Consider the following 24,902-nt stretch of genomic DNA (forward strand, 5'->3'; position numbering starts at 1 on the left):
ATAATGAACGAAATATATCTGACTTATTTAAAATTTATATACTATTTTAAATTCAGATTCATAAATCCTAAACCCTTTCATCGTTTTATTTTTTTTTATTAAATTTTTATTTAATTTTGTTTTGTTTTATATTTATATATATTTTTAATTTTATTATAATTTGTATCAATTTGCAAGAAATAATGTATGCCATTACTATCACCGACAATATATAATTTTGACCATTTAACGAATTAGAAAAATTCTATTAAATTTTCAATTAAAGTAAAAAATAAAATTACAGAAAGCATAATTCACCATAATGTAAAGTTTATCATCCTATTATTATGATGAATTGGAATATGATTATTATAGTTATAATAGTTGCAACCATATATAAATAATCAATTTCACCATAAATTAAACTCTTTAATACATAAAAATATAAAAAACATCCATACTCAAATAAAGGAGAAAAATAACAAAACTATTATTTATTTTTGATTGCGTTTCTCTATGTTTTAAATTATCGGTGCTCATTAGGTAATACGCGTATCCATCCATACAATTTTTTCAGATCCATATAAATGGTTACAAATCTTATATACATAGATATTTTATAAAACTATGCTTTAATTTTAGCTAACTATAAAAACCAAAAATTTGTGTTCCCATAACGCGTAACATATAAAATATTGTAATATTAGAAAAATTAAAATCATAATATTTTTGTTGGTCTATAATTTTTGTACGTTGTTTTTTTTCTTTTGCAACGCGTTCATTTAAACAAAGAATAAGGCAAATTTATAAACCTGATGAAACATAAAAATTAAAAATTTGAGATAAAATTTTTCCCATTTAAATAATTATATAATTTTTTTTTTTTTTGAATAAGTTTAATTTTTTATAAATTCCTTGGATATTCTTTTCCTTCTATTTTAAATCTACTTATATACTGTTTTTACAATTTTTAAATTAATATTTTACTTATCAAATCAAAAAATGAATAAAAGATATATTACGATTACTTTGGCACTTTTAAGTCTTGCAGGATATATGCAAAATGTAGCACTTGAAATCGAAACTGATGCAGATAGTGCTAAGAATTCTACACCCCTTCCCCAAAAAGTTGATATGTATGAAAATATGGAAAAATAAATACATATAATATAAATATGCATATTCGCCAAACACATCCCTTCATAATCATTAAATATTTTAAATCACATTTTATAAATTCTTTTTTTTTTTTTTACGCATTAAAAATAATCTCACTTTCACCAATAATATTTCGTATACAGACTTGAGAAATACAAAGACAAAGTATGTGAAGACTTTGAAGAAATTTCAATGGCAGTAAAGCATGCAAACGAAACTGCAAAACTTTTACTAAAACTTTCTGAGACTAGTATAGACAATTATTCCCCCTATTTTACACAAAATAAAAACAAAATTATATACTCTAAGAAATTTGGAAATATAGATCTTGGAAGATTTCATTTTACGATTCCGTCTCCCTCTAAGGTATCAAATACCAAACAATATTTAACATATAAAAATAACTTCAAATTAAATAATCATTATTATATATATCCATATTTTTATTTTTCATTAGTACTCTGATGTAATAGAGAAGCTCTGGGATTTCGATGGTACCCAAAAATCAGATCCCAAGTTTATTAATGGTACATAAAAAATAATCAATAAATTTAATATGTCCTTATCACCCTTTATGCATCTTTCAATTTTACTGTTATTTTCATTAATATTTTGTTACATTCATAATATTTCATCTATATGTCCAAAATAATCATTTTTTTAGGACATCTTACTCGTGTATACGCCCCATTTTTAATCATGATGGAACAATCTAACATAAATCAAGAAAATAGTTCCTTCAGAAAAAAACTAGCTTTAGCCGCAAAAGTTAAAGTAAGGATATATTTTTTCCATTATTTATATTATTATTCATATTATTATACATTAATTTACACAATACATATATTTTGTTATTCATTAATTTTGTAGCAATCAAATGATACAACTGTAATTGTATGTCCTTCAAGAATTCTAAATTATCTCGGTGAAATTGATCAAAAAACTAATTTGATAGAAATTTTCGAAGATACAAGATCAATCGAAACTGGCATTAGTCCTGAGGGAGCATTAATCAAATTACGTGCTAACATAGCTGGATATGTGATTAAGCAAAAAAACGATAGCGTTCATGTTACTTATATCAATTCTGTAAGCAATATCAAAAAATAATCATTTTTTTCTCATTTTAAAATTTATCTAAAATATAGTTTCTCTATAACTCATATATTTTATGATATTCATACACAAATATGACATATTTTATATATTTATCCATTTTATTTCGTAGATTTATGATGATCCCCGTTATACCGAATCTATCTACGATAGAAGGAATAGAGGTATGACATATTCAAATCTTCTAGCCTTATAACAACGCACTTGATATAGTAAACAACAATATACCCCAAGTAAAACTCTTTCAACACTTTAATATTGTAATCGATATTTTAATCAAATTAATTTATGTTTATACGTAATATTTATTTAAATTACCGCCACATCATTTTTATCGTTTAAAAAATGATTATTTAGTATGTAATTTTTTTTTCCTTTCGAATTAAAATATATTGAATATTTTTAATTTTGTGACGAAATCAAATAATTAATGCTACAATTCAATTATTTTTTCTGTATTATCCCCCTTTATATTAATTCTATCACTTTTTTTACGTTAAAAATTTATGTTTCGTACTTTATTATTGTCATAAAACTTAAAACTTGTTAATAATTAATTGTATATCAATATACAAATATCATAAAATATATCGATCGTCATTCTCAAATTAATTACTTATCATTTACTTTTATCCACTCAAATATAAAATACTGTATGTATAAATATAACTTAAATATATATCTATATTTTTTGATTGTCTATTATAATAATATGCAATTTAATTAATATTAAACATAAGCATATTGTCTATTTTAAATATAATGTAAACAATCTATTAAACACACAGTTTATTATAAGTTTATACCTTCATATATAACGTATGATACTATTTCAGGTAGGAGTCATATATTAAATTCAAATAACTCTCCCACAAAATAATGAGTTTAAATAAATACAGTTACCTATCAAATAAAACAAATTTCTGTATATTGTACTACGTATACCTCAATATAACCTTAAATTCCGATTAACGCTTCTTATATAAAAGAAATTATGATACATTTAATAAGAACTCTTAAATATATTTACCACCAATTTAACAATAAAATATAAAAATTGCATAGTTCAACACATTTAACATTAAGTTATATTAACACGAAATTAAATTCTTATAATTTATAAAAATATATTTCTTTATTTCTACTTTTCATCCTCATTTTTTCTTACATATTTAGACTTAATATAAATCTTAAAAACTACAACTTATCATATACATATTTTTAATAACTTGTTTACTATATATATTTAAAACAATTCTTTAAACTAATAAATGTTATCAAATTATAAAAAATTATGCAAAATTATGCAAAATTATGCAAAATTAAATACAATATAACACTTAACCCTAACTCGAATATGGGTTCCACAACATAAAAACTATATAAAAATTATGCAAAAATTACTTCAAAATAGACAGTTTCTTATCGTATACCAATCATTATTACTATTCCTGGAATAATCACTACTCTTCGAATCATATATAATGATTCATTTTCTTCTGTATTTTTTTTAGTTTTTCTCTTAAATATCATCTTTGAAGTCGTATATCAAATCCAAATAATATATGCTCTCCATAGATAGATATGTAACCACTTTATTTATATAATATATCTATGAATATGTAACATCAAATATATTCTTTCTATTCAAATCATATAAAATATGTATATCCCCCCAATAAATCACCACACTATAACAGTAAATACAACCAATAAAAAAAATTGTACAAATTGTATAAAAACATTATATTCCCCGGAATTACCGATTTATCATCATCCCCAAATCTTAAATCATAATTTAATTACTCTATTAACTTTTTATTTTTCTCATATTCACTAAAAATATATTATCACACCTCGAACATTTAAACACTATCACCTCTATTTTTACATATCTCAATCACATAGAAAAAAATACAATAAATAATTTAAATGTAAAATCCCATCATATACCAAATATATTTGATTAATTCCATCCTTTTTTAATCAAAATATACAGAAATTATAATTGTAATTATAATTATGATTATAATTTTATTTATAATAATGAACGAAATATATCTGACTTAAAATTAAAAATTTTTATACTCTTTTAAATTCAAACTCATAAACCTGCAACATAAAACTGGACCGTGGAAAATAAACATGATATATTTCCACATCACATCTTCACGAAAAAAAATATATTAAATTTTTATTTAAGTATATAATTAAAAAAAATTATATAGTATAAATACTATCATTTTTTTATATCCTTTAAAAAACATTTTTTAATTACCAAAAACATTAAATATTCCTATTTTAATATTATTTATTGGATTTTATTTTTTATCTTATTGTTATAATAAACTCTTATAATTACATTAATTCCCTTTATATATTTATTATATATTTTCCTATTATTAATATTATTATATTATAATTTTTTTTACTTAATTATGCAAAAATGAAATTAACAAAAGCATTATATTTTGCTGCCTTTTTATTGGGCATAAATGTATTAACCCCAGGATCTAATAATTATGTTGAAGCCAACCCCGAAATTATAAACAGAATAAAAAAAAAAAATGCTAATAATTCATTTATTAGAAAAATTAAAAATAACAATGCTGCAGTTATATCTACTTTATTTGCAACATTAACATTAGTATTTGGTACTACGTTTGCTGTAATGCATTATCAAAAGAATGGAGTTACTAAAAAACCATCATCGGACAGTAAAACAAAACCCTTAACTGTCCCACGCAAAAACCCAAACACAATATCAGATAATAAAAGTACATTATCAACAACAAAAAGTGATACAAAACCATCACCATATAATTATACCACAACAGAGTATCCACCAATATCACATTGTAGTTACTGATGGATATTATCCATTTTTATGCCATATTATGAGAATAAACCAAAAATTGAAGTATATCACACACTCTGTAAAAATTAATTGATATAATTAATATAATTAAACAAGTCGAATTTCATTAATTCGAGCCATTTAAATATCTTTATGTTATACACATCCCTTTTTTGTAACATTTTATTTTAATTTATATATCCCATATATATATGTAATCCTATATTGGATTTATTAAAATGTATCAATATTTAATATTGCAATTCACAACTTATATATATCCGCATGCTTCATTTAGAATTATTTAATTCCGATACACCATTGAAACAACTTTTTGTTTTCCGATATTTCCCCATTTGTTACCATAAAAAACATATTGTCCATATAATACATATATGTCCTTTATAGTAAAAATAAACCGTGATTTATTCTGTATTCCCAATAGTATCATGACATATATTTTTATTTGTAAGTGATATTTGATCTTAATACTATTTATAGTAATGAAATTAATGAGATTGTCAGAATGATTCAATACAAATGTTACGTCATATGTAATAATTTTTTATATTGTTATTTAAAGCATATTGCCAATGTATTTTATGTACATATATATGAACATTATAATAAACTAACTAAAACACTGTTTGCTTTAAAAAACAATTTCATATCTATTCATAGAAAAAATAAAATATAACATAAATATAAACAATATAAGATAACAGTTTATTTATTTTTCTACTGTTGTAACACCACGTTGTGAAAATGTATTATTAAATAAAACATAATTGTAGAATAAAAATAGACAGTTTCTTTAAATAAAAATATTCATAAAATGAACATATTATGATATATATAATTCAATATAACCCAACCCTAACCCTGAACCCTTGAAATTTTGGAATATGATATGTATATATTTTTATTTTTTATAATATATTACTATATATATTTAAATTATTTTTTCTATTATAATCACATTTATAAACTTTCATAGACAAATAAATATTATCGAATTATAAAAAATTAAATAAAAATATAACTCAGGACCATGCCATATAATCTTCCTCTATATGTTTCTATATACTTAATAATATCATTTTTTTATCAACTCTATAATTATTCCATTAGTTATTTTCGATTAATGTATTTGCAACTTCCTTTCGGTATTATTTTCATTACACAATTTTTTAATCTTTTCCATATTTTTTTTTTTCTTCAACTTTTTTCTCCACCCAAATGGTAAATACTAACATAAAAATAGTAAAAATATATAATTATTTGTTTTTTATGCATACACAAAATATGTAGTAATACATATTTTTTAATTTTCTTTCTATTACCTTATACATAACGGCTAAAATAACGAGTGTTGCAATAATCATAACTGGATATGCAACTAATTTGTATTCTTTAAATAAATTTTCTAGAAACCCGATTTCAGATATCTCATTTTGTACATCGGATTTAATGGCTCTTGCTTCAATTCCTAGACTATGCATTATATTGGTAGAACCGTCTGGTGATTGAGATCGTTTCTCAGAGGGAATATCTGAAATTTTGTCTTTTCCACTATATGTTGAGTCAATTTTTTGTGTAGAAAGTGACTCTTGTGAATGATCATTTCCTTGACCATCTGATATTTTTGCTGGGGCATCTTGCATTTGCGTATTTTGTTGTACTGGTGTTTCTCTATCTGGTAAAGGAGGGGTAAATTCTAATACATTAATTGGTGGTTTATCCTCTAATGTTCTAGTTTTTTGTGGTTCATTTGCTTCCAATACTTCTTTAAGATATTCCATTATATCAAAATTTTCATAATAATCTGCATAATTACTATAAGTCTCATATAAAGGAAGCCATACATCCTCGTATAAATGTTCTTGAATATCATTAAGTGAACTAGTAACATATTCTTTGTATTCTTCAATATGCTTTTTAATTGAATCCCCATATTCTTTTAAAGCTGACAAATCAAAAACATCTTGATTGCTTTTTGAGGTTTGGGGCATACTTATGCTATCTTGATTAGTTTCTGACTCACTGCTTGGATTTATTTGACCATTTAGACTTTTTTGATGATCTGTACCTGTTTGACCATTTGGACCTTTTTGAGTATCTGTATCATTACTGAAAATCTTTAAGGCTGTTGGACTATCTTTTAATTCTCTATCACCTTTTAATGAAGAATCTTCAGATTTTGGCATTTTAATCCCTTGCTGATCTTTAGATTTAGGCTCTGGAACTTTTAAATTATTACCTGTATCTTTAGAGGGACCCTTTTGAATCCTTTGATCCTCCTCTTCTTTTTTACTATGTTGTATAGTTGGTGTACTTGTTACTGGTTTATCTCGAACACTCGGAATATTATCTATATTTGGGGGGTTACACTCTGGACCATTGAAGTTAAATTTTTTAAAATTTCCCATAGAATATGAATCTTTTCCATCAGATGTTGTAAGTTCTTGAAGGAGTTTATCTAATTGATTATCACCATTATCCTTCTCAATGGCAGAAGTTCTAAAGTCTTCATATATTTTTTTTAATTTGGCCAATAGATATCGATATGAATCACATTTAGAAAATTTATTGTAAAGGGATATATATTGATTAAAACATTTTCCAGAATTTTGAGAAAGAGTCTTACTTTTGGCACTGTTTTTTTTATGATCTACAATTGTATTACATATATTATTAAGTAACGTATATATTTCATGCAGGTGTCTAAGATTAGCATTTTTCAAATCATTTGTATAATATGAAGTATTCCAATATTTAAAACTACCCATATATTTCTTTAAATATTCATCATAAGCCGAACTTAAAGTAATTTTATTAGCTTTTTCGTTGTCTTTTTCTTTGACTACATCAAACAATTTATGAGCTAACCACAGCATAACATGATCAGAATACTTGTTTTCATTAGTGTAAACCTTCATAAATAAACCCTCACCCAAAGCACCAATACTTTCAATCGTATTTGAGCATGTTTTATTATTAATGCAATAATCGCGGTATTCTTTGGATTTGTTAATTTTATTATGTACGTCACTATTACCATTAAAAAAATCATCAGCTTGAAGAAATAACTCACACTGAGAAAAAGTATATATAAATTAATAAAAATATGTATTAATACAAAATTTATTGAATAAAATTTAATGTGACTTGTAAACAAATTAAACATAATAAAATAAAGGATAGCCATGTTTTATTTTAAAATAAAATTATTTACCATTTTTAGATCCCCCATTGTAATAGAATTTTGTTCTTAATCTATAGATTGATATCATATTGTTTTTATATAAAATATATATATTGACAATATATATACTGTAAATGAGCCTCCTATATCACATTTAACGTATTAAAAACATTAAAAATTTTAATAATAATTTAAAATTAATATGGAATAATAATACAATAATATTAATAAAGAAATATTATATTTACTGTTATTGATATTTGCTAAATTGCCTTAAATTATGGTTGGTTTAATACATATTTAACCATATGTATATATAATACAATTTATGCATAAAGTCAATATTACTAATAGTATTCTATATAATTAATTTTATTATAAAATATTAAGGAATTTTATAATGAATTAAAAAAATATATACTTAAACATATGTTTTAATATAGAACATAAACAACAACCTAAAACTTAAATACTGTATAAATCAAAAAATTAAGAAAGTATTATTATAATCCTTAAAAATATATAAATAGCCATTTTTTTTAATATATTAAATTTTTATATATTTGTTTCTAATATTATATACCACTGTTTTATTAAAATATTGTATTTTCAAATTAAGTTGCATGCTCCATTTTTATCCAAATTACATAATTTTAATATTATTTTTATTTAATATAGATAAATTCATAATTTATTTTAATAAGTTCGATAACTTTATTTTTATTCCTATATATTCCAATTTAGAAATATATCTTATTATGTAATTTTATAAAATATTTTGCACATCTTTCCCCTGGTTTAAAACGACATTTAACATTGAATCCGTATTTATTAAGCTATTTATAAGTTTAAATAAGCCTTTAAATGTAAATTTTTTTTTAAATAATACTTAGTAAATATTAACAAATAAATAAGTATTGATGGAAATTTTAAAGTATAATAGAAAACTATATGTAATTAGGTTGTTTATTGCACTTTGAGAGGAGAGAGATAAGGGAAGTATCATTTTTTAAGACAAAGCTGTACCCATATAAGACTCACCTATTCTACAAAGTTTGATTATCCCTTATATTTTCTACCATTAAAGCTTTCAATTCATGTATATATTAAAATTATTCATTAAAATAACTTAGAATTATTACTTTTCTAAATATATAGTTTGCTTTTATAATAAAATATATTTAGTTCTATAATGGAAAACTATATTTTAAGGAAACTATAGAATTATTAATATTATTTTGCTTGGTAGCGTTAATTCTAATATTAGCACATTAAAAAAATACTAACCCCAAATTATAATATTTCATTTGACGCTTTGTGCATATAATTTTAATCTTATTACAAGTTTAATAATATATATAATTAATATATAGCAACCTATTCGAATCAAATGAATTTAATGATTTCTTCGTATTTAATACTTTATCTATTATTATTTTGCTAATATATTACTGTATAGTGAAACGGAATAATTAACCCACTTAATACAAACATTTTGAATCAAAGTATAATATTTCCGTGTTTCATTGTTTAAAGTATAACATTTTAGAACATATATACTATCTCGTAAAACGATATATTTATAATACATATTTATTAATTTATATATTATAACCTAATAAAAATAATATTAGTTCGAATTAAATTAATTATTATTTGCCTTTTCTATAAAATTAATATTAATATTTAATTATATGGATTTTTCGCAACAAAAGAATATTCCAATATTAGTTATTATTAGAACATTTTATTAAATTATATGCATAGATATATAATAATAACGCTATTCTATTTATCATATTATTTATAATTATTATAACAAAATATGATATTAAATATATTAATATAATTATATTTTTTTAACTATTTTAAATATAATATATTTATACCTCAAAACTATAAAGCTTAAAAATTAATAGTGATTAATTTAATATTATACCATTATAGTAAATAAATTAATGTATATAGAAATATTTCTATAGTTTGAATTTAATAATTTAGCATAAAATGATGCTATATATAATCGAAAAATAAAAGGATAGTATACATATATCTATAATGTAATTTTTATTATTATGCATATTTTTATTGTATTATTAAATATGTTAGATGCATAAAGCATCTTTTATAGATAACGTTGCATTGTCGAATCTCGATCGATATACCATGCATCTATATTTTATGACTATCAATTATATATTGGTAATATGTTTAATTAACAATAAAAATATACCCATTAACCTGAAGATATATTATAATGTAGAGGAATATTCAAAATGAATCATCTTATAATTCATATCCAGATTCATATATAATGCCATTATTACAGTTTAATTGGTATAATATAATTTAAATTAAAGCAACTATACCACAAATAATAAGTTTACTAAATAAAATGTTTCATCAAATAAAGAAACATTACGTTATGTATAATTCGATATAACCGCAGATTAACAAATTTTATATAATAGACAATTATGATATTGAATAATACGACTTCATATATAGCCAACATCTATATTAATATATACAATATAGACATTTTATTTTAATCATATAAAATCAGCATGAATACTCAATTATATATATTATAACTTATGAAAAAATGTTATGTGACCCTTTTCATATTAATGGCAGTACCTATTTTCTTGTATATTTAGACATCAGCTAGGGATTAAACATGTGGAGATTGTAAATATATTTGATCAACATTTACAGGCCAATAAACATTATCTAATTATTCAAAATTAAATACAATATAATACTTAACCCTAACCCGAATATAGGTTCCACAAACATAACCCTGACCCACAACAGAAAAACACCATAAAATTATGCAAAAATTGTGACCAAAAATTACTTCCAAATAGACAGCTTCTTAACATATATCAACCATTATTACTATTCCTGGAATAATTACTACTCTTCGAATAATATATTAATGATCAGTTTCTTCTTTATTTTTTTAGCTTTTCTCTTAAATGTTGTTTTTGACCTCGTTTCCGAAATCCAAATAACGAATACTAATATAAAATGTTAAGAAACGTATTATTTTTTTGTTAACATTTCGTATATTTAATGAAAATAATTTATAAATTCCTTATTATTTACCTTATAAGAAATTCCCAAAAAAATTGGTATTGCAGAAAATATCGATAAAACTATAATTAATTTGTTTGTTATCGACGAACTTGATGGTGTAACATCAGAAACTTGTTCAGAATGGTCTTCAGAACTTTGTACACGAGGTTTTGTTGTTTTTATCGATGAAAGGTCTGGAATATCGTTACAATCAACATTATTAACATTACAATAATCTTTAAAATTGTTATAATCAGTTGATAAATTAGAAAATATTTGACTATATGAACTGTCTCCACTAATGCTAGAATTGTCATTAAGTTCTTTATATTTTTCAACAAATTTTTCAGCATTTTCTAAATTTTTCTTAGATTTTGGGTCGTCTGCATCAACCTCAGTATACATTTTACATAATGATTTAAATGCATCATAAAATTTAGACATAATATTAATATTCATCAAATATCCGTTTTTTTCTATGAACTCCTTAAAACTCTTATATCCCGTTTTTTCATTTAATGTATCACTACAATCATTATAATTATTATCTTTTATTTTTTTTTGACAATTATTATAATCCTTATTATTTTCTATATATTTAGTATAAAAATCATTTAAGTTTTTGATTTGTTCATCTTTCTTTAGGTTTAACATATTATTTAACCACACCATAATGTAAATAATAAACCTTTTAGACTCATCATTACTTAAATTGTCAAAATTAATAATAACAGCTTGCTCGAACAACCATAGACATCCAGCATTTATCCTATCGAGATCAGTCTTACATTCAGTTTCCCCTGAACCTCCATTAGAGCAATAATTCCTAATATCCCCTAATTTATTAAAATCATTACTTGTAGAGCTGTTTAAATCATCGGGTAAATAATTTATCAATCTATCTAACCTTGTACACTAAGAACACAATTAAAAAAGTATAATAAAAATATATGTTAATGAAATTCTTATAAAATCAAATTTAATGAATTTTATAGGTAATATAACATCGAACAATATAAGGAAAATCAAATTTTATTAAAAAAATTATATACCAGGCGATAATACATTGCAATTTTATTTTGTTTATAATATGTAGATTATGTAACATCATATTATTTTATATATTTTACGCTTAATAAATGACAAAATAATTGAACCATATCATAAAATTGTCTATGGTTAAACATGTTATTATTCTTAATACCAATTTAAAGATAATATGGAACAATATATAATTTTATGGTAGTTATATAAATTGCCTTATTTGTGGGTGTTTAATGCATTTTTACCATATGTATATAAATACAATTTTACATAAATTGTTATTCTTAATACCTTTCCGTATAATTATATAATAAAATATAAATAATATTATAATAAATTGAAAACATATCTTATGCATATTTCTTAATATAGAAAATAAACAACATCATATCTTTTGTTTTAATAAATGGTGTCCAAAAATTAATATACTGCAAAAATCGAAATAATTAAGAAATTTATTGTTATTATAATCTTAAAAGTATATAAATAGTCATTTTTTAAAATATATTAAATATTTACATGCTTGTTTCTTATAATATATAGTATATTTTTTTTTAAAATTATAGTATTTTCAAATTATGTTGCATGTTCCATTATCTTTGCAAATTACATAAATTTATAATATTTGTAATTAATATAGATGAATTTAAAAATAAGTTTAATCGTTAAATAACTTTATTTCTATTCCTATATATTTCAATTTAGAAATATACCTTATTATCCAATTTTATAATATATTTTGCATACTTTTCCACTGTTAAAACGGCAATTAGCACTGAACTCATATTTATAAGCTTAAATAAGTCTTTGGATATAGATTTATTTTAAAATAATACTTAGTAAATATTAAATATTAACATATAAATAAGTATTGGTGCAAATTTTAAAGTATAATAGAAAACTATACGTGATTAGGTTATCATGTTGACCTTTAAGAGGAGAGAGATAAGATATATTTACTCTTTTAATATATAAATTAAGTTGAATATTCGTTAAATGCTTTACATAGTTCATTTTTATCTCATATATTTTATTGTTATAGTTATCAATATATATACATTCAAATAATTTATTTAAAATTTTATATTTTATTAATTCTACGATAAAAAAATGATAATTTATATTACAAAATGATGATTCATTAAACAATGATAATATAATATGTAATAAAAAAATGGCATTTAACATGAATTGAGTATTTATCCTTTTCTATATTTATCCAGTTTTTTAGAATATAAAACCACATATCCCAATTTGGAAATTTAACAAATATATAAAAATTATATCATTATAATGTATTATTATGTGTCTTTTCAATAAAATTAATATTTAATTATATTAATATTTCTCAATAAAACCACATTTCAATATTAATTATTGGTATTTTATTAGATTATATGCATAGGCATATAATAATATATTTTATTTACCATATTATTTATAATTATTAGAACAAAATATGAAATTTTATTAATATACTTATATTTTATTTTTTAAATCTTTTAAAATATTATTTATACCTCAAAATATAAAATTTAAAAGTGAATAGTGATTAATCTATTATTATACCTTATGATAAATAAATTAAAGCGTATAAAGCAACTTATATTAATATTAATTAATTTTAATACAAATGTAAAATACAAAAAGAGAATAGTAAATACAATTAAAACTTAAAAAATATTGTATATGTAGTTCAATTTTTTATCTATTACTAAAAATGTTATAAGCATAATAATAATTTGTAGATTATGTTGTATTGTCGATTCTCGGTAGATATCCCATGCATCTATATTTTATAAATATCTATTATTATAGCTCATTTGACATAATATAATTTAAATTAAAACAAATGATACAAATTATATAAGTTTTACTAAATAAAATTTTCATCAAATAAAGAAACATATTATGTATGCATAATTCGATATAACCACAAATTAACAAATTTTATATAATAGGAATTATGATATAACAAATATCTATATTAATACATGAAATATAGATATTTTATTTAACCATATTAAATCGGCATGGACACTAAATTATATGTATTATAATTTATGAAAAAATGTAATGTGACCCTTTTCATATTAATGGGAGTGCATCTTTCTGGTTGTATATTTAGATTTCATTTCTGGATTAAGCATATGGGATGGTACATATATTTAATTAATGTTCAAATTATAAAAAAATAAATACAATATAACACTTAACCCTAACCCAATATGGGTTCTACAAACAGAATTTCAACCCTGACCCATAACATAAAAACTGTTTAAAAATTATACAAAAACAGTACAAAAATATAACAACTATGCATATATATCTTTATATTTTATTTATTATATTATTTAATTATTCTTATAACCCCCCAAAATATAGTAAAAAACTACTTATTTCCAAATAGACAGTTTCTTAACATACATCAATCACTACTAATATTTCTGGAATAATTACTATTCTTTGAATCATATATTAAAGACCCATTCTCTTCTTTATCTTTTTAGCTTTTCTCTTAAATATTGTTTTTGGGATCGTTTCCGAGACCTAAATAATGAATACTAATATAAAAAATAAAAAAAAATGTATAATTTATTTATATTCACAAATTACTCGATGTTGAATATATTTTTTAATTGACTTGTTATTTACCTTATATGCAATTCCTAATAAAATTAATATTGCAACAAATATAAGTGAAATTGGAATTAATTTATTTAATATCGATAAACTTGGCGGCATTAAGTCAGGATCTGATATTTCAATTTCAGAAACTGATGTTGATGTTCCAGGCGAGGAAGTATCCATTTGTGATACATTAGGACTTGAAGTAATTTGTGTTTTTTTTTTCGTTGTAAGTTCTGGTAGTTTATTTCGCATTTTAGGATTAGCAACAGTCTTTCCAAAAACAGTATAATCATTTGACATTGTACATAATAGTTTATTATATGAATTGCCTTCAACATTATTATTATCATTAAAAAGTTTTTCATATTCATCAACAAATTTATTAGCATATTCTAAATATGCTTTGCCACCATCTTTTTTATCAACATTATTAATCATATTGCATAAAATTTTGAATGCATCATAAAATTTAGGCACATTTTCATTAGAAATATTCACAACATAATTGTGTTTATTTATAAGATCAATATAACTTGTATATTCTGTAACACCAGTTATGGACTGTTTATATTCATTGACTGTTTTCATATGCTTACTATAAAATTCATTTAAATTGGAAAATTGTGTATTTAACATTTTATTTAACTTATAGCCTAACCATACCATAATATATACAGCAACACCAATCTTGGCATTTGCATTATTCGAAAAATTATTACTATCCCCATAAAATTTATTAAATAACCATAAACATCCAGCATCAATCTTATAGATATCGTTATCGCAGTTTCCAGATTTAGGGCAGTATTTCCCGAGCATTCCACGAGAAAAATTATATTTTCCAGATTCATCTAATTCATCGGAAAAAAATTTCCACATACTTTCAAATTCTCCACACTAAGAAACCATTTTAAAAAATCAAATAAAAATGTCTATTAAAATGAACTTATTATTGATTTATAGATAATACAATATCAAAAATTTGTAATAACAAATATTTTTATTCACGAAATTGTATATACCACTCTACTAGTTAACATATTGGAGATTTATTTTTAAACTATAAATTAATCACATCATATTAATTTCATATATATTGCATCAAAATATGGGACATAAAATTGGGTTCTCTATATAACAATTATCTGTAGTTAACCACATTTTATGTTTAGTATTAATTTAAAATTAATGAAAGTAATAATATAGTAGTAACACCATAGTAAGTTTATATAGAATTTATGGAAATTAGCTAAATTGCCTTAAATTGAAGATATTTAATACATTTTGGTCATATGTATAACATAATTTATGCTTAAATTTATGATTATTAATAATATCCATTATAATTTTATTATAAAAATTTAAGAAATTTGTAATGAGTTAAAAATACATATCCTTGTATTATGTCTCAATATAGAAAAATACAAATTTGTTTTTCATGTTTTAATAAACAGATTTATACTCATTAATCTGTAAATATATAAAAATTAATAAATCTATTATTGGTATATTTTTTAAAAGTGTATAAATAGATATTTTCTAATATATTTTAAATGTTTATATAATTGTTTCTTATAATATATAATATAGTCTTTTCTAAAATTATAGTATTTTGGAATTAAGTTACATGTTCCACTTTCTATACAAATTACATAATTTATATCGTTTTTAATGAATATAGATAAATTTAAAAAGAAATTTAGTGCGTTAAATAACTTTATTTTTATTCCTATCTTATTCAATTTAGAAGTATACCTTATTGCGTAATTTTATAATATATTTTATGGATCATTTCCATTCTTTAAAACAACAATTATCACTGAGCGCGTATTTATAAGCTTAAATATGTTTTTATATGTAGATTGTTTTTAAAATAATACTTAGTAAATATTAACAAATAAATAACTATTGATGCAAATTTTAAAATATAATAGAAAAAATGCGTAATTAGGTTGTTATTTTGACCTTTAAGAGGAGAGAGATAAGATATATTTGCTTTTTTAATATATAAATTTATATAAATATTCGTTAAATATTTTATATTTTATATTCTTCATCTTTATCTTATATATTTTATTTTTATAGTTATCAATGTATATACATTCAAATAATTTATTACAAATTCTATATTTTATTAATTCTATGATAAAACTATTATTTTTGTGATTAAAGATGATTCACTAAACACTGATAATATAATACGCGTTAATATGGAATAATAAAAAGAAATTTAATATTAATTGAGTTTTTAACCTTTTCTCCATTGATCCAGATTTTAAAATATAAAACTACATATCCCAAATTGGATCTTTAGCAAATATATAGCATTGATACCTCATAATGTATTATTATGTGTCTTTTCAATAAAATTAATATTTAATTATTTGAATCTTTCTCCATAAAACCATATTTCAATATTAGTTATTTGTATAATATTTTACTGGTTTATATGTATATAATAATAAAGATATTATATTTATCAAATTATTTACAATTATTAGAACAAAATATGATATAAACTTTTATTAATATACTTAAATTTTTTCTTTTAACTATTTTAAAATATAATTTATTTATACCTCAAAACTATAAAGTTTAAAAATTGATGATGATTAATCTAATATTATTCCTTTATGATAAATTAAAGCGTATAATGTAACTTCTATTAATACAAATGTAAAGGGCATACAAAAAAAGAATAGTAACTACAATTAAAACTTAAAAAATATGTATATATAGTGTATTTTTTATGTATTACTAAAAACGTTCGAACCATAATAATATTTTATAGATAATGTTGTATTATCGAATCTCGATCGATATTTTATGATTGTCTATTATATATTGATAATATGTTTAATTAACCTTAAAAACACACATATTATATGAAGGTATATTATATTGTAGAGGAACATTCAAAATTGATCGAATTATATTATACTTTGATATATAAAAATATTATACTGATCGGTTATAAAAATACGATTTGAATCAAAATAAATATGATACAAATAAGTTTTACTAAATAAAATGGTTCATTAAATAAAGAAGCATATTATGATATGCATAATTCAATATAACTCTATATTATTAAGACTTATATAATAAGGAATTATGATATTCCATAATAAAACTTCATATATAGCCAATATCTGTATTAATATATACAATATAGACATTTTAATCATATTAAATCGGCATGAACACTCAATTATATATATTATACTTTATGGTAAATATTGTATGTAGCTCCTTTCATATTAACTTATGCTTCTTTTGGGTTGTATAATTGGACTTTTAAACTTGATTTCGAAATTAAACATACGGGATAGTACATATATTTAAATAGTGTTCAAATTATAAAAAATGAATACAATATAATACTTAACCCTAACCCCAATATGGGTTCCACTAATATAACCCTGACCCACAACATAAAAACTATATAAAATTATGCAAAAATTACTCTCCAATAGACTGTTTCTTAAAATATATAAATCATTATTACTATTCCTGAAATAATCACTCTCTTCGAATAATATATTAATGATTCATTTTCTTCTTTATATTTTTTATTTTTTCTCTTAATTTTTGTTTTTGAAATCGTTTCCGAAATCCAAATAACGAATACTAATATAAAATGTTAAGGAATGTACGATTGATTTGTTAAAGTTTACATATATATAATAATTTTTTTTTAATTCCTTATTATTTACCTTATAAGAAATTCCTAAAAAAATTGCTATTGCACCAAATATCGATAAAACTATAAATGATTTCTTTCCTATCGACGAACTTGATGTATCTACAGATGTTAGTGCAGAAATTATTGTTTTTATCTCTGGAATAGATGAACTATCGCTACATTTATTTTTTAAATTATCATAATCAGTTGATAATATAAGCAATAGTTGCTTATAGGAACTATTATTAGAAATACTGGGCTTTTCATTAAGTTCTTTACATTTGTTAACAAACTTTTGGGCATTTTCCAAATGTTTTGTGCAATCTTGCTTGTTTTCATCAAATCCAGTATACATTTCACATAATAATTTAAATGCTTCATAAAAATCAGATATAATATTTTTATCCATACCCAAAAAATATTTTTTTTTATTTAAAAGATCCATATAACTGGTATTATCTTTAGTGCCATTTATAGACTTTTTATAATGTTCACTACCATTTATATATACAGTATAAAAATGACTTAGGTTGCTGATGTTGTTTCCTTCATTTCTGATTAGGCTTAACATATAACTTAACCATATCATAATGTATTCAACAATGGTGATCTTACTTTTTTCGACAGACTCAACCATAGAAGATTTCCCAAAAAATCCATCAAACAAATATAAACACCCAGCATTAATTTTTCCGAGATTATCATCACAATTATTATTACAATAATCTTTGAAATCTTTATCATTTGTAAATTTATAGTTTCCATTGCTCGATTCATATGTAAAATTCGTCCATAGATTCTTGAACCTTTCACACTAAGAAAGCAATTAAAAACAATTAATAAAAACGCGAATTATTAAGAATTTTATTAAAATAAAGTTTAATGATATTTATATATAATACAATATCAAAAAATATAAAGGAAATTATTATTATTAAAAAACACATATACCAGATTTTTATCCATTGTAATGAAATTTCATTTTAGATTTATAAATTGAGTAGAATCATGCTGTTATATATATACTGCACCAAATATGTGACACAAATACTTTAATCCTATATATATAGCAACTATCTGTAGTTAAATATATTATAAGTTTTTCAATAATTAAATTAATATAAAGTAATAAAATAATATTATTACTAAAGAAACTTTATATTCCTTTTTATGATAATTAACTAAATTACCTTAAATGGAGGGTTGCTTAATAAAATTTTGATTAAATATAGATATGATGCATTTTATACAAAAAAATCTATTATTAATAAAATATGGTATAACTTTATTATAAAAATGAATATATTTATATCTTATGTTTTAATAATTGCCTTTCTAAAACTTAAATACTGTATATATCTAAAAAATAAAAAGTCCTATTATTACTATAATCCTTAAAAGTATATAAATAGTAATTTTTTAAAATATATTAAATACTTATATACTTGTTTCTTATAATATATAATATTGTTTTTTCTAAAATTATATTATTTTCAGATTAAGTTACATGTTCCACCTTCTATACAAATTACATAATTTATATCATTTTTAATGAATATAGATAAATTTAAAAAGCAATTTAGTGCGTTAAATAACTTTATTTTTATTCCTATATACTTCTTTAGAAATATATCTTATTGGGTAATTTTATAATATATTTTACGCACATTTTCCTCTGTTAAAATAACAATTAGCACTGAGCCCGTATTTATAAGCTTAAATGAGTCTTTAAATGTAAATAGTTTTTAAAAATAATACTTAGTATATATTAAATATTAATACATAAATAAGTATTGATGCACATTTTAAAGTATAATAGAAAACTATGTGTATTAGGTTGATATATTGCACTTTGAGAGGAGAGATAAGGGAATTGCGTTTTTTTAAGACAATGTTGCAGCCATATGATATTTACCTATTCTACATAGTTTAATTATATTTTATATTTTCTGCCATTAAAAATTTCAATTCATCTATGCATTAAAAATAACTTAGAATTATTTTCTAAATATATAGTTTGCTTTTATATTTTAATAAATAATATTTATTTATATAATGGAAAACAATATTTTAAGGAAACTATTTAATTATTAATATTATTTTTCTTGGTACAGTCAGTCTAATTTTATCGCATTAAATATACTTAAATAAATGTTATAATATTTCATTTGATCTCGTATGCATACAATTTTAATCTCACCATACCTTTAATAATATATATAATTAATATATATCAACGTATTAAAATCAAATGAATTTAATGATTTGTTCGTATTTAATCCTTTATCTATTGTTATTGCTATTATTATTGTTATTGTTATATCACTGTAAAGTACAACGGAATAATTAATGCGTTTAATAAAAATACTTTAAATTAATGTATAATATTTCCTCGTTTCATAGTTTTTAAATTAAGTATTTTAAAAAATTTATATTATTTCGCAATAATAATATATTTGTGAATTTGTATATATACAATAACCTAATAAAAATATTATTGGTTCAAATTAATTATTACATACTTTTTCTATATACTCTACATTAATATATAATTGTATATATTCCCCAAATTTAACATATTTCAGTTTTAGTCATTTATACAATATTTGGTTCATTTATATCTATAGATTTTATAATAATATCATTTTTTTATATAACAAATCGTTTATATATACTATATCAAACTATAACATTAAATTTTATTAATATACTAATATTTTTTCTATTAACAATTTTAAAATATAATTTATTTATACCACAAAACTATAAAGTTTAAAAAATAATATTGATTAATCTAATGTTATACATTATGATAAATAAATTAAAGTATATATAACTATTTCTATTATTTGAATTTAAAACCTTAATAGAAATATAAAGAAAATGATACTATATATAATTGAAAATTAAAAGGACAATATACATATATCTATAGTACATTTTTTATGTATTACTAAAAATGTTAGATGCATAAAATTCCTTTTATAGATAACGTTGTATTGTCGAATATCGATCAATATATTATGAATATATATTATTACAGTTCAGTTGGATAACATCATTTAAATTAAAATCAATATACTACAAACAATAAGTTTTACTAAATAAAATGTTTCATCAACCAAAGAAGCATATTATGTTATACATAATTCAATATAGTCCCTGATTAACAAGTTTTATATAATGAAAATTATGATATAGCATAATATGAATTAATATATACAATATAGACATTTTATTTTAATCATATAAAATCGGCATGAACACTCAATTATATATATTATAACTTATAAAATTTGTTATGTAACCCCTTTCATATTAGCTTATGCCCTTTTTGGTTGCATATTTGGACTTTTGAACTTATTGAAATTAAACATACGGAATGATACATATATTGAATTAGTATTTAAATTATAAAAAAATAAATAAAAATATAATACTTAGCCCTAACCTGAATATGGGTTCCAAAACATAAAAATTATATAAAAATTATGCAAAAATTACCCCTCAATAGACAATTTCTTAAAATATATAAATCATTATTACTATTCCTGAAATAATCAATCTCTTCGAATCATATATTAATGATTCATTTTCTTCTTTATATTTTTTATTTTTTCTCTTAATTTTTGTTTTTGAAATCGTTTCCGAAATCCAAATAACGAATACTAATATAAAAACGGTAAACGTATTATTTTTTTTTAATGTTTGCATATATATAACGAAAATAATTTTTTAATTCCTTATTATTTACCTTATAAGAAATTCCTAAAAAAAATGCTATTGCACCAAATATCGATAAAACTGTAAATAATTTATTTCCTATCGACGAACTTGATGTATATACAGATGCTAGTACAGAAACGTCTGTTATATCTGGAAGGGATGTACAACTTTTACATTTATTTTTTAAATTATTATAATCAGTTGATATAGCAGACAATATTTGATTATGTAGAGTACTTTCAATATTACAGCCATATTTGAGGTTTGCATATTTGCTAACAAAATTAGTAGCATTATTTAAAAATGTTTCGCCATATTCATTACTTGCAACATTATCGTGCATATTACATAATAATTTGAATGCATCATAATAATTAGACATATCTTCAATAGTAATATTCAAAAATTCATTTTTTTTATTTAAGATATCTTTAAGATTTGTAATTCTATAGGCATCAGTTACAAATTTGTTATATTTATGATTATTTATTACATTATTATTATAAAAATCGTATATTTTGGTGGTACTATGCTCTTTGTATTTCTTTAATTTGTAACTAAACCATGAAATAATATATAGAAAAAATGGATTAGCAATGTTTTCGTTATAATTTTTAGTTTGGGACATAAGATAATATTCTGAAAGTAACCATAAAAATCCAACCGTAATTTTATCGATATCAGTAATGCACTCATTTTTTCCTGAATCTTTATTATAGCAGTAATCCTTAAAATGACTATTTTCATGAAATTCGAGTGTTATATTGTTGTTTAATTCATCGGGTAAATACGTCCTCAAAAGAACAAATTTTCCACACTAAAAAACATTTAAAAAAAATTGATAAAAATATGTATTAAGAAAATGTTATTAAAATAAAAATTAATGAAGTTTATAGAAAATATAATATCAAAAAGTTTACATACTAGACTATCATCCATTATGATGGAATATAATTTATAATCTCTAGGTTAAGGGGATATCATATTAGTTTTATATATATACTAAAATAGGTAATGCAATTATTTAACCCTATATACAGCAATTATCTGTAAGTAAAAATATTTTTATTATTCTTAATATTAATTTAAAGATAATATAAAACATATATACTTTTATGGTAGTTAGATAAATTATCTTGTTTTGGGGGATGTTTAATACATATTTTATTATATGTATATATAATATAATTTTGCATACGTTATTATAAAGATTAATATACTTTTATAATGAATTTAAAGTATTTTTGAACATAGGAAAGGAATATATTTATATCTTCTGTTTTAATGATTTCAATTCTAAAACTTAAATACTGTATAAATCTAAAAAATAAAAAATTATATTATTACTATAATCCTTAAAAATATACAAATAATCATTTAATAAGATAAACTAAATTTTTATATACTTTTTTTTATAATATATAATATAGTTTTTTTTTTAAATTATAATATTTACAAAATAAGTTGCATTGTTCATTTTTTTAATTACATATACATAATTTTAATATTATTTTTATTTAATATAGATAACTTCGAAGTCTATTTTAATGAGTTCAATAACTTTATTTTTATCCTATATAATTTAATTTATAAATATACCTTGTTGGGTAATTTTATAATATATTTTGCACATCTTTTCCACGGTTTAAAACGACAATTAGCACTAATTCCATCTTATTATGCTATTTATATGTTTAAATAACTCATTGAATGTAAATAGTTTTTAAAAATAATACTTATTATATATTAAATATTAATACATAAATAAATATTGATGCAAATTTTAAAGTATAATAGAAAATTATGTGTATTAGGTTAGTATATTGCACTTTGAGAGGAGAGATAAGGGAAGTATGTTTTTTTAAGACAAGGATATAGTTATATAAAATTTAACTATTCTACATAGTTTAATTATACCTTATACTTTCTATCATTAAAATTTTTAATTCATATATATATTAAAATTCTTCACTAAAAATGTCTTGGAATTATTTTCTAAATGTATTGTTTGCTTTTAAATTTTAATAAATAATATTGTACTGCATGTTTTATAATAAACTATATTTTTAAGGAAACTATAGAATTATTAATATTATTTTGCTTGGTAGTGTTAACTCTAATATTATCGCATTAAGGATTACTTAAACAAATGTTATAATATTTCATTTGATCTTGCATGTATACAATTTTAGTCTTATTACAAGTTTAATAATATATATAATGAATTTATACCCATATAGTGTACCAAATGAACATAATATATTAATCTAATATTACTATTGTTGTTTTGGTTATATCACTGTATAGTACAATGAGATAATTAATGCACTCAAGAGAAATACTTTAACCAATTAGTAATTTTTCTTGTTTCATTGTTTTAAAGTATAACATTTTAGGACATATATACTATTTCGTAATAA

General features: G+C 21.1%; 7 protein-coding genes across 7 annotated transcripts; 2 read left to right on the forward strand and 5 right to left on the reverse strand.

Annotated features, from left to right (window-relative positions):
• Positions 1 to 981: 981 nt before the first annotated feature.
• PY17X_1202000 (fam-a protein) lies at positions 982 to 2,449 on the forward strand (the record flags this gene model as incomplete). Its single annotated transcript, XM_722057.1, has 6 exons — positions 982 to 1,115; positions 1,281 to 1,503; positions 1,595 to 1,664; positions 1,802 to 1,911; positions 2,008 to 2,226; positions 2,366 to 2,449. 6 exons carry the CDS (start codon positions 982 to 984, stop codon positions 2,447 to 2,449), a joined length of 840 nt encoding a protein of 279 aa, XP_727150.1.
• Positions 2,450 to 4,699: 2,250 nt separating this feature from the next.
• On the forward strand, positions 4,700 to 5,122 carry PY17X_1202100 (early transcribed membrane protein; the record flags this gene model as incomplete). The annotated part of the gene is made up of 1 exon (XM_022956674.1): positions 4,700 to 5,122. The coding sequence occupies one exon, from the start codon at positions 4,700 to 4,702 to the stop codon at positions 5,120 to 5,122; it is 423 nt and encodes a 140-aa protein (XP_022812540.1).
• Positions 5,123 to 6,251: 1,129 nt separating this feature from the next.
• PY17X_1202200 (PIR protein) lies at positions 6,252 to 8,363 on the reverse strand (the record flags this gene model as incomplete). The annotated part of the gene is made up of 3 exons (XM_022956675.1): positions 6,252 to 6,359; positions 6,454 to 8,205; positions 8,346 to 8,363. The coding sequence occupies 3 exons, from the start codon at positions 8,361 to 8,363 to the stop codon at positions 6,252 to 6,254; spliced, it is 1,878 nt and encodes a 625-aa protein (XP_022812541.1).
• Positions 8,364 to 11,272: 2,909 nt separating this feature from the next.
• Positions 11,273 to 12,463, reverse strand: PY17X_1202300 (PIR protein; the record flags this gene model as incomplete). Its single annotated transcript, XM_022956676.1, has 3 exons — positions 11,273 to 11,338; positions 11,427 to 12,311; positions 12,449 to 12,463. The coding sequence occupies 3 exons, from the start codon at positions 12,461 to 12,463 to the stop codon at positions 11,273 to 11,275; spliced, it is 966 nt and encodes a 321-aa protein (XP_022812542.1).
• Positions 12,464 to 14,938: 2,475 nt separating this feature from the next.
• PY17X_1202400 (PIR protein) lies at positions 14,939 to 16,111 on the reverse strand (the record flags this gene model as incomplete). The annotated part of the gene is made up of 3 exons (XM_022956677.1): positions 14,939 to 15,004; positions 15,096 to 15,968; positions 16,094 to 16,111. The coding sequence occupies 3 exons, from the start codon at positions 16,109 to 16,111 to the stop codon at positions 14,939 to 14,941; spliced, it is 957 nt and encodes a 318-aa protein (XP_022812543.1).
• A 2,503-nt stretch (positions 16,112 to 18,614) lies between these two features.
• Positions 18,615 to 19,722, reverse strand: PY17X_1202500 (PIR protein; the record flags this gene model as incomplete). The annotated part of the gene is made up of 3 exons (XM_022956678.1): positions 18,615 to 18,701; positions 18,788 to 19,570; positions 19,708 to 19,722. The coding sequence occupies 3 exons, from the start codon at positions 19,720 to 19,722 to the stop codon at positions 18,615 to 18,617; spliced, it is 885 nt and encodes a 294-aa protein (XP_022812544.1).
• Positions 19,723 to 22,337: 2,615 nt separating this feature from the next.
• Positions 22,338 to 23,421, reverse strand: PY17X_1202600 (PIR protein; the record flags this gene model as incomplete). Its single annotated transcript, XM_022956679.1, has 3 exons — positions 22,338 to 22,424; positions 22,511 to 23,299; positions 23,407 to 23,421. 3 exons carry the CDS (start codon positions 23,419 to 23,421, stop codon positions 22,338 to 22,340), a joined length of 891 nt encoding a protein of 296 aa, XP_022812545.1.
• Positions 23,422 to 24,902: the final 1,481 nt, after the last annotated feature.

The sequence above is a fragment of the Plasmodium yoelii genome (genome assembly GCF_900002385.2).
Source record: "Plasmodium yoelii strain 17X genome assembly, chromosome: 12".
Lineage (NCBI taxonomy): Eukaryota > Apicomplexa > Aconoidasida > Haemosporida > Plasmodiidae > Plasmodium > Plasmodium yoelii.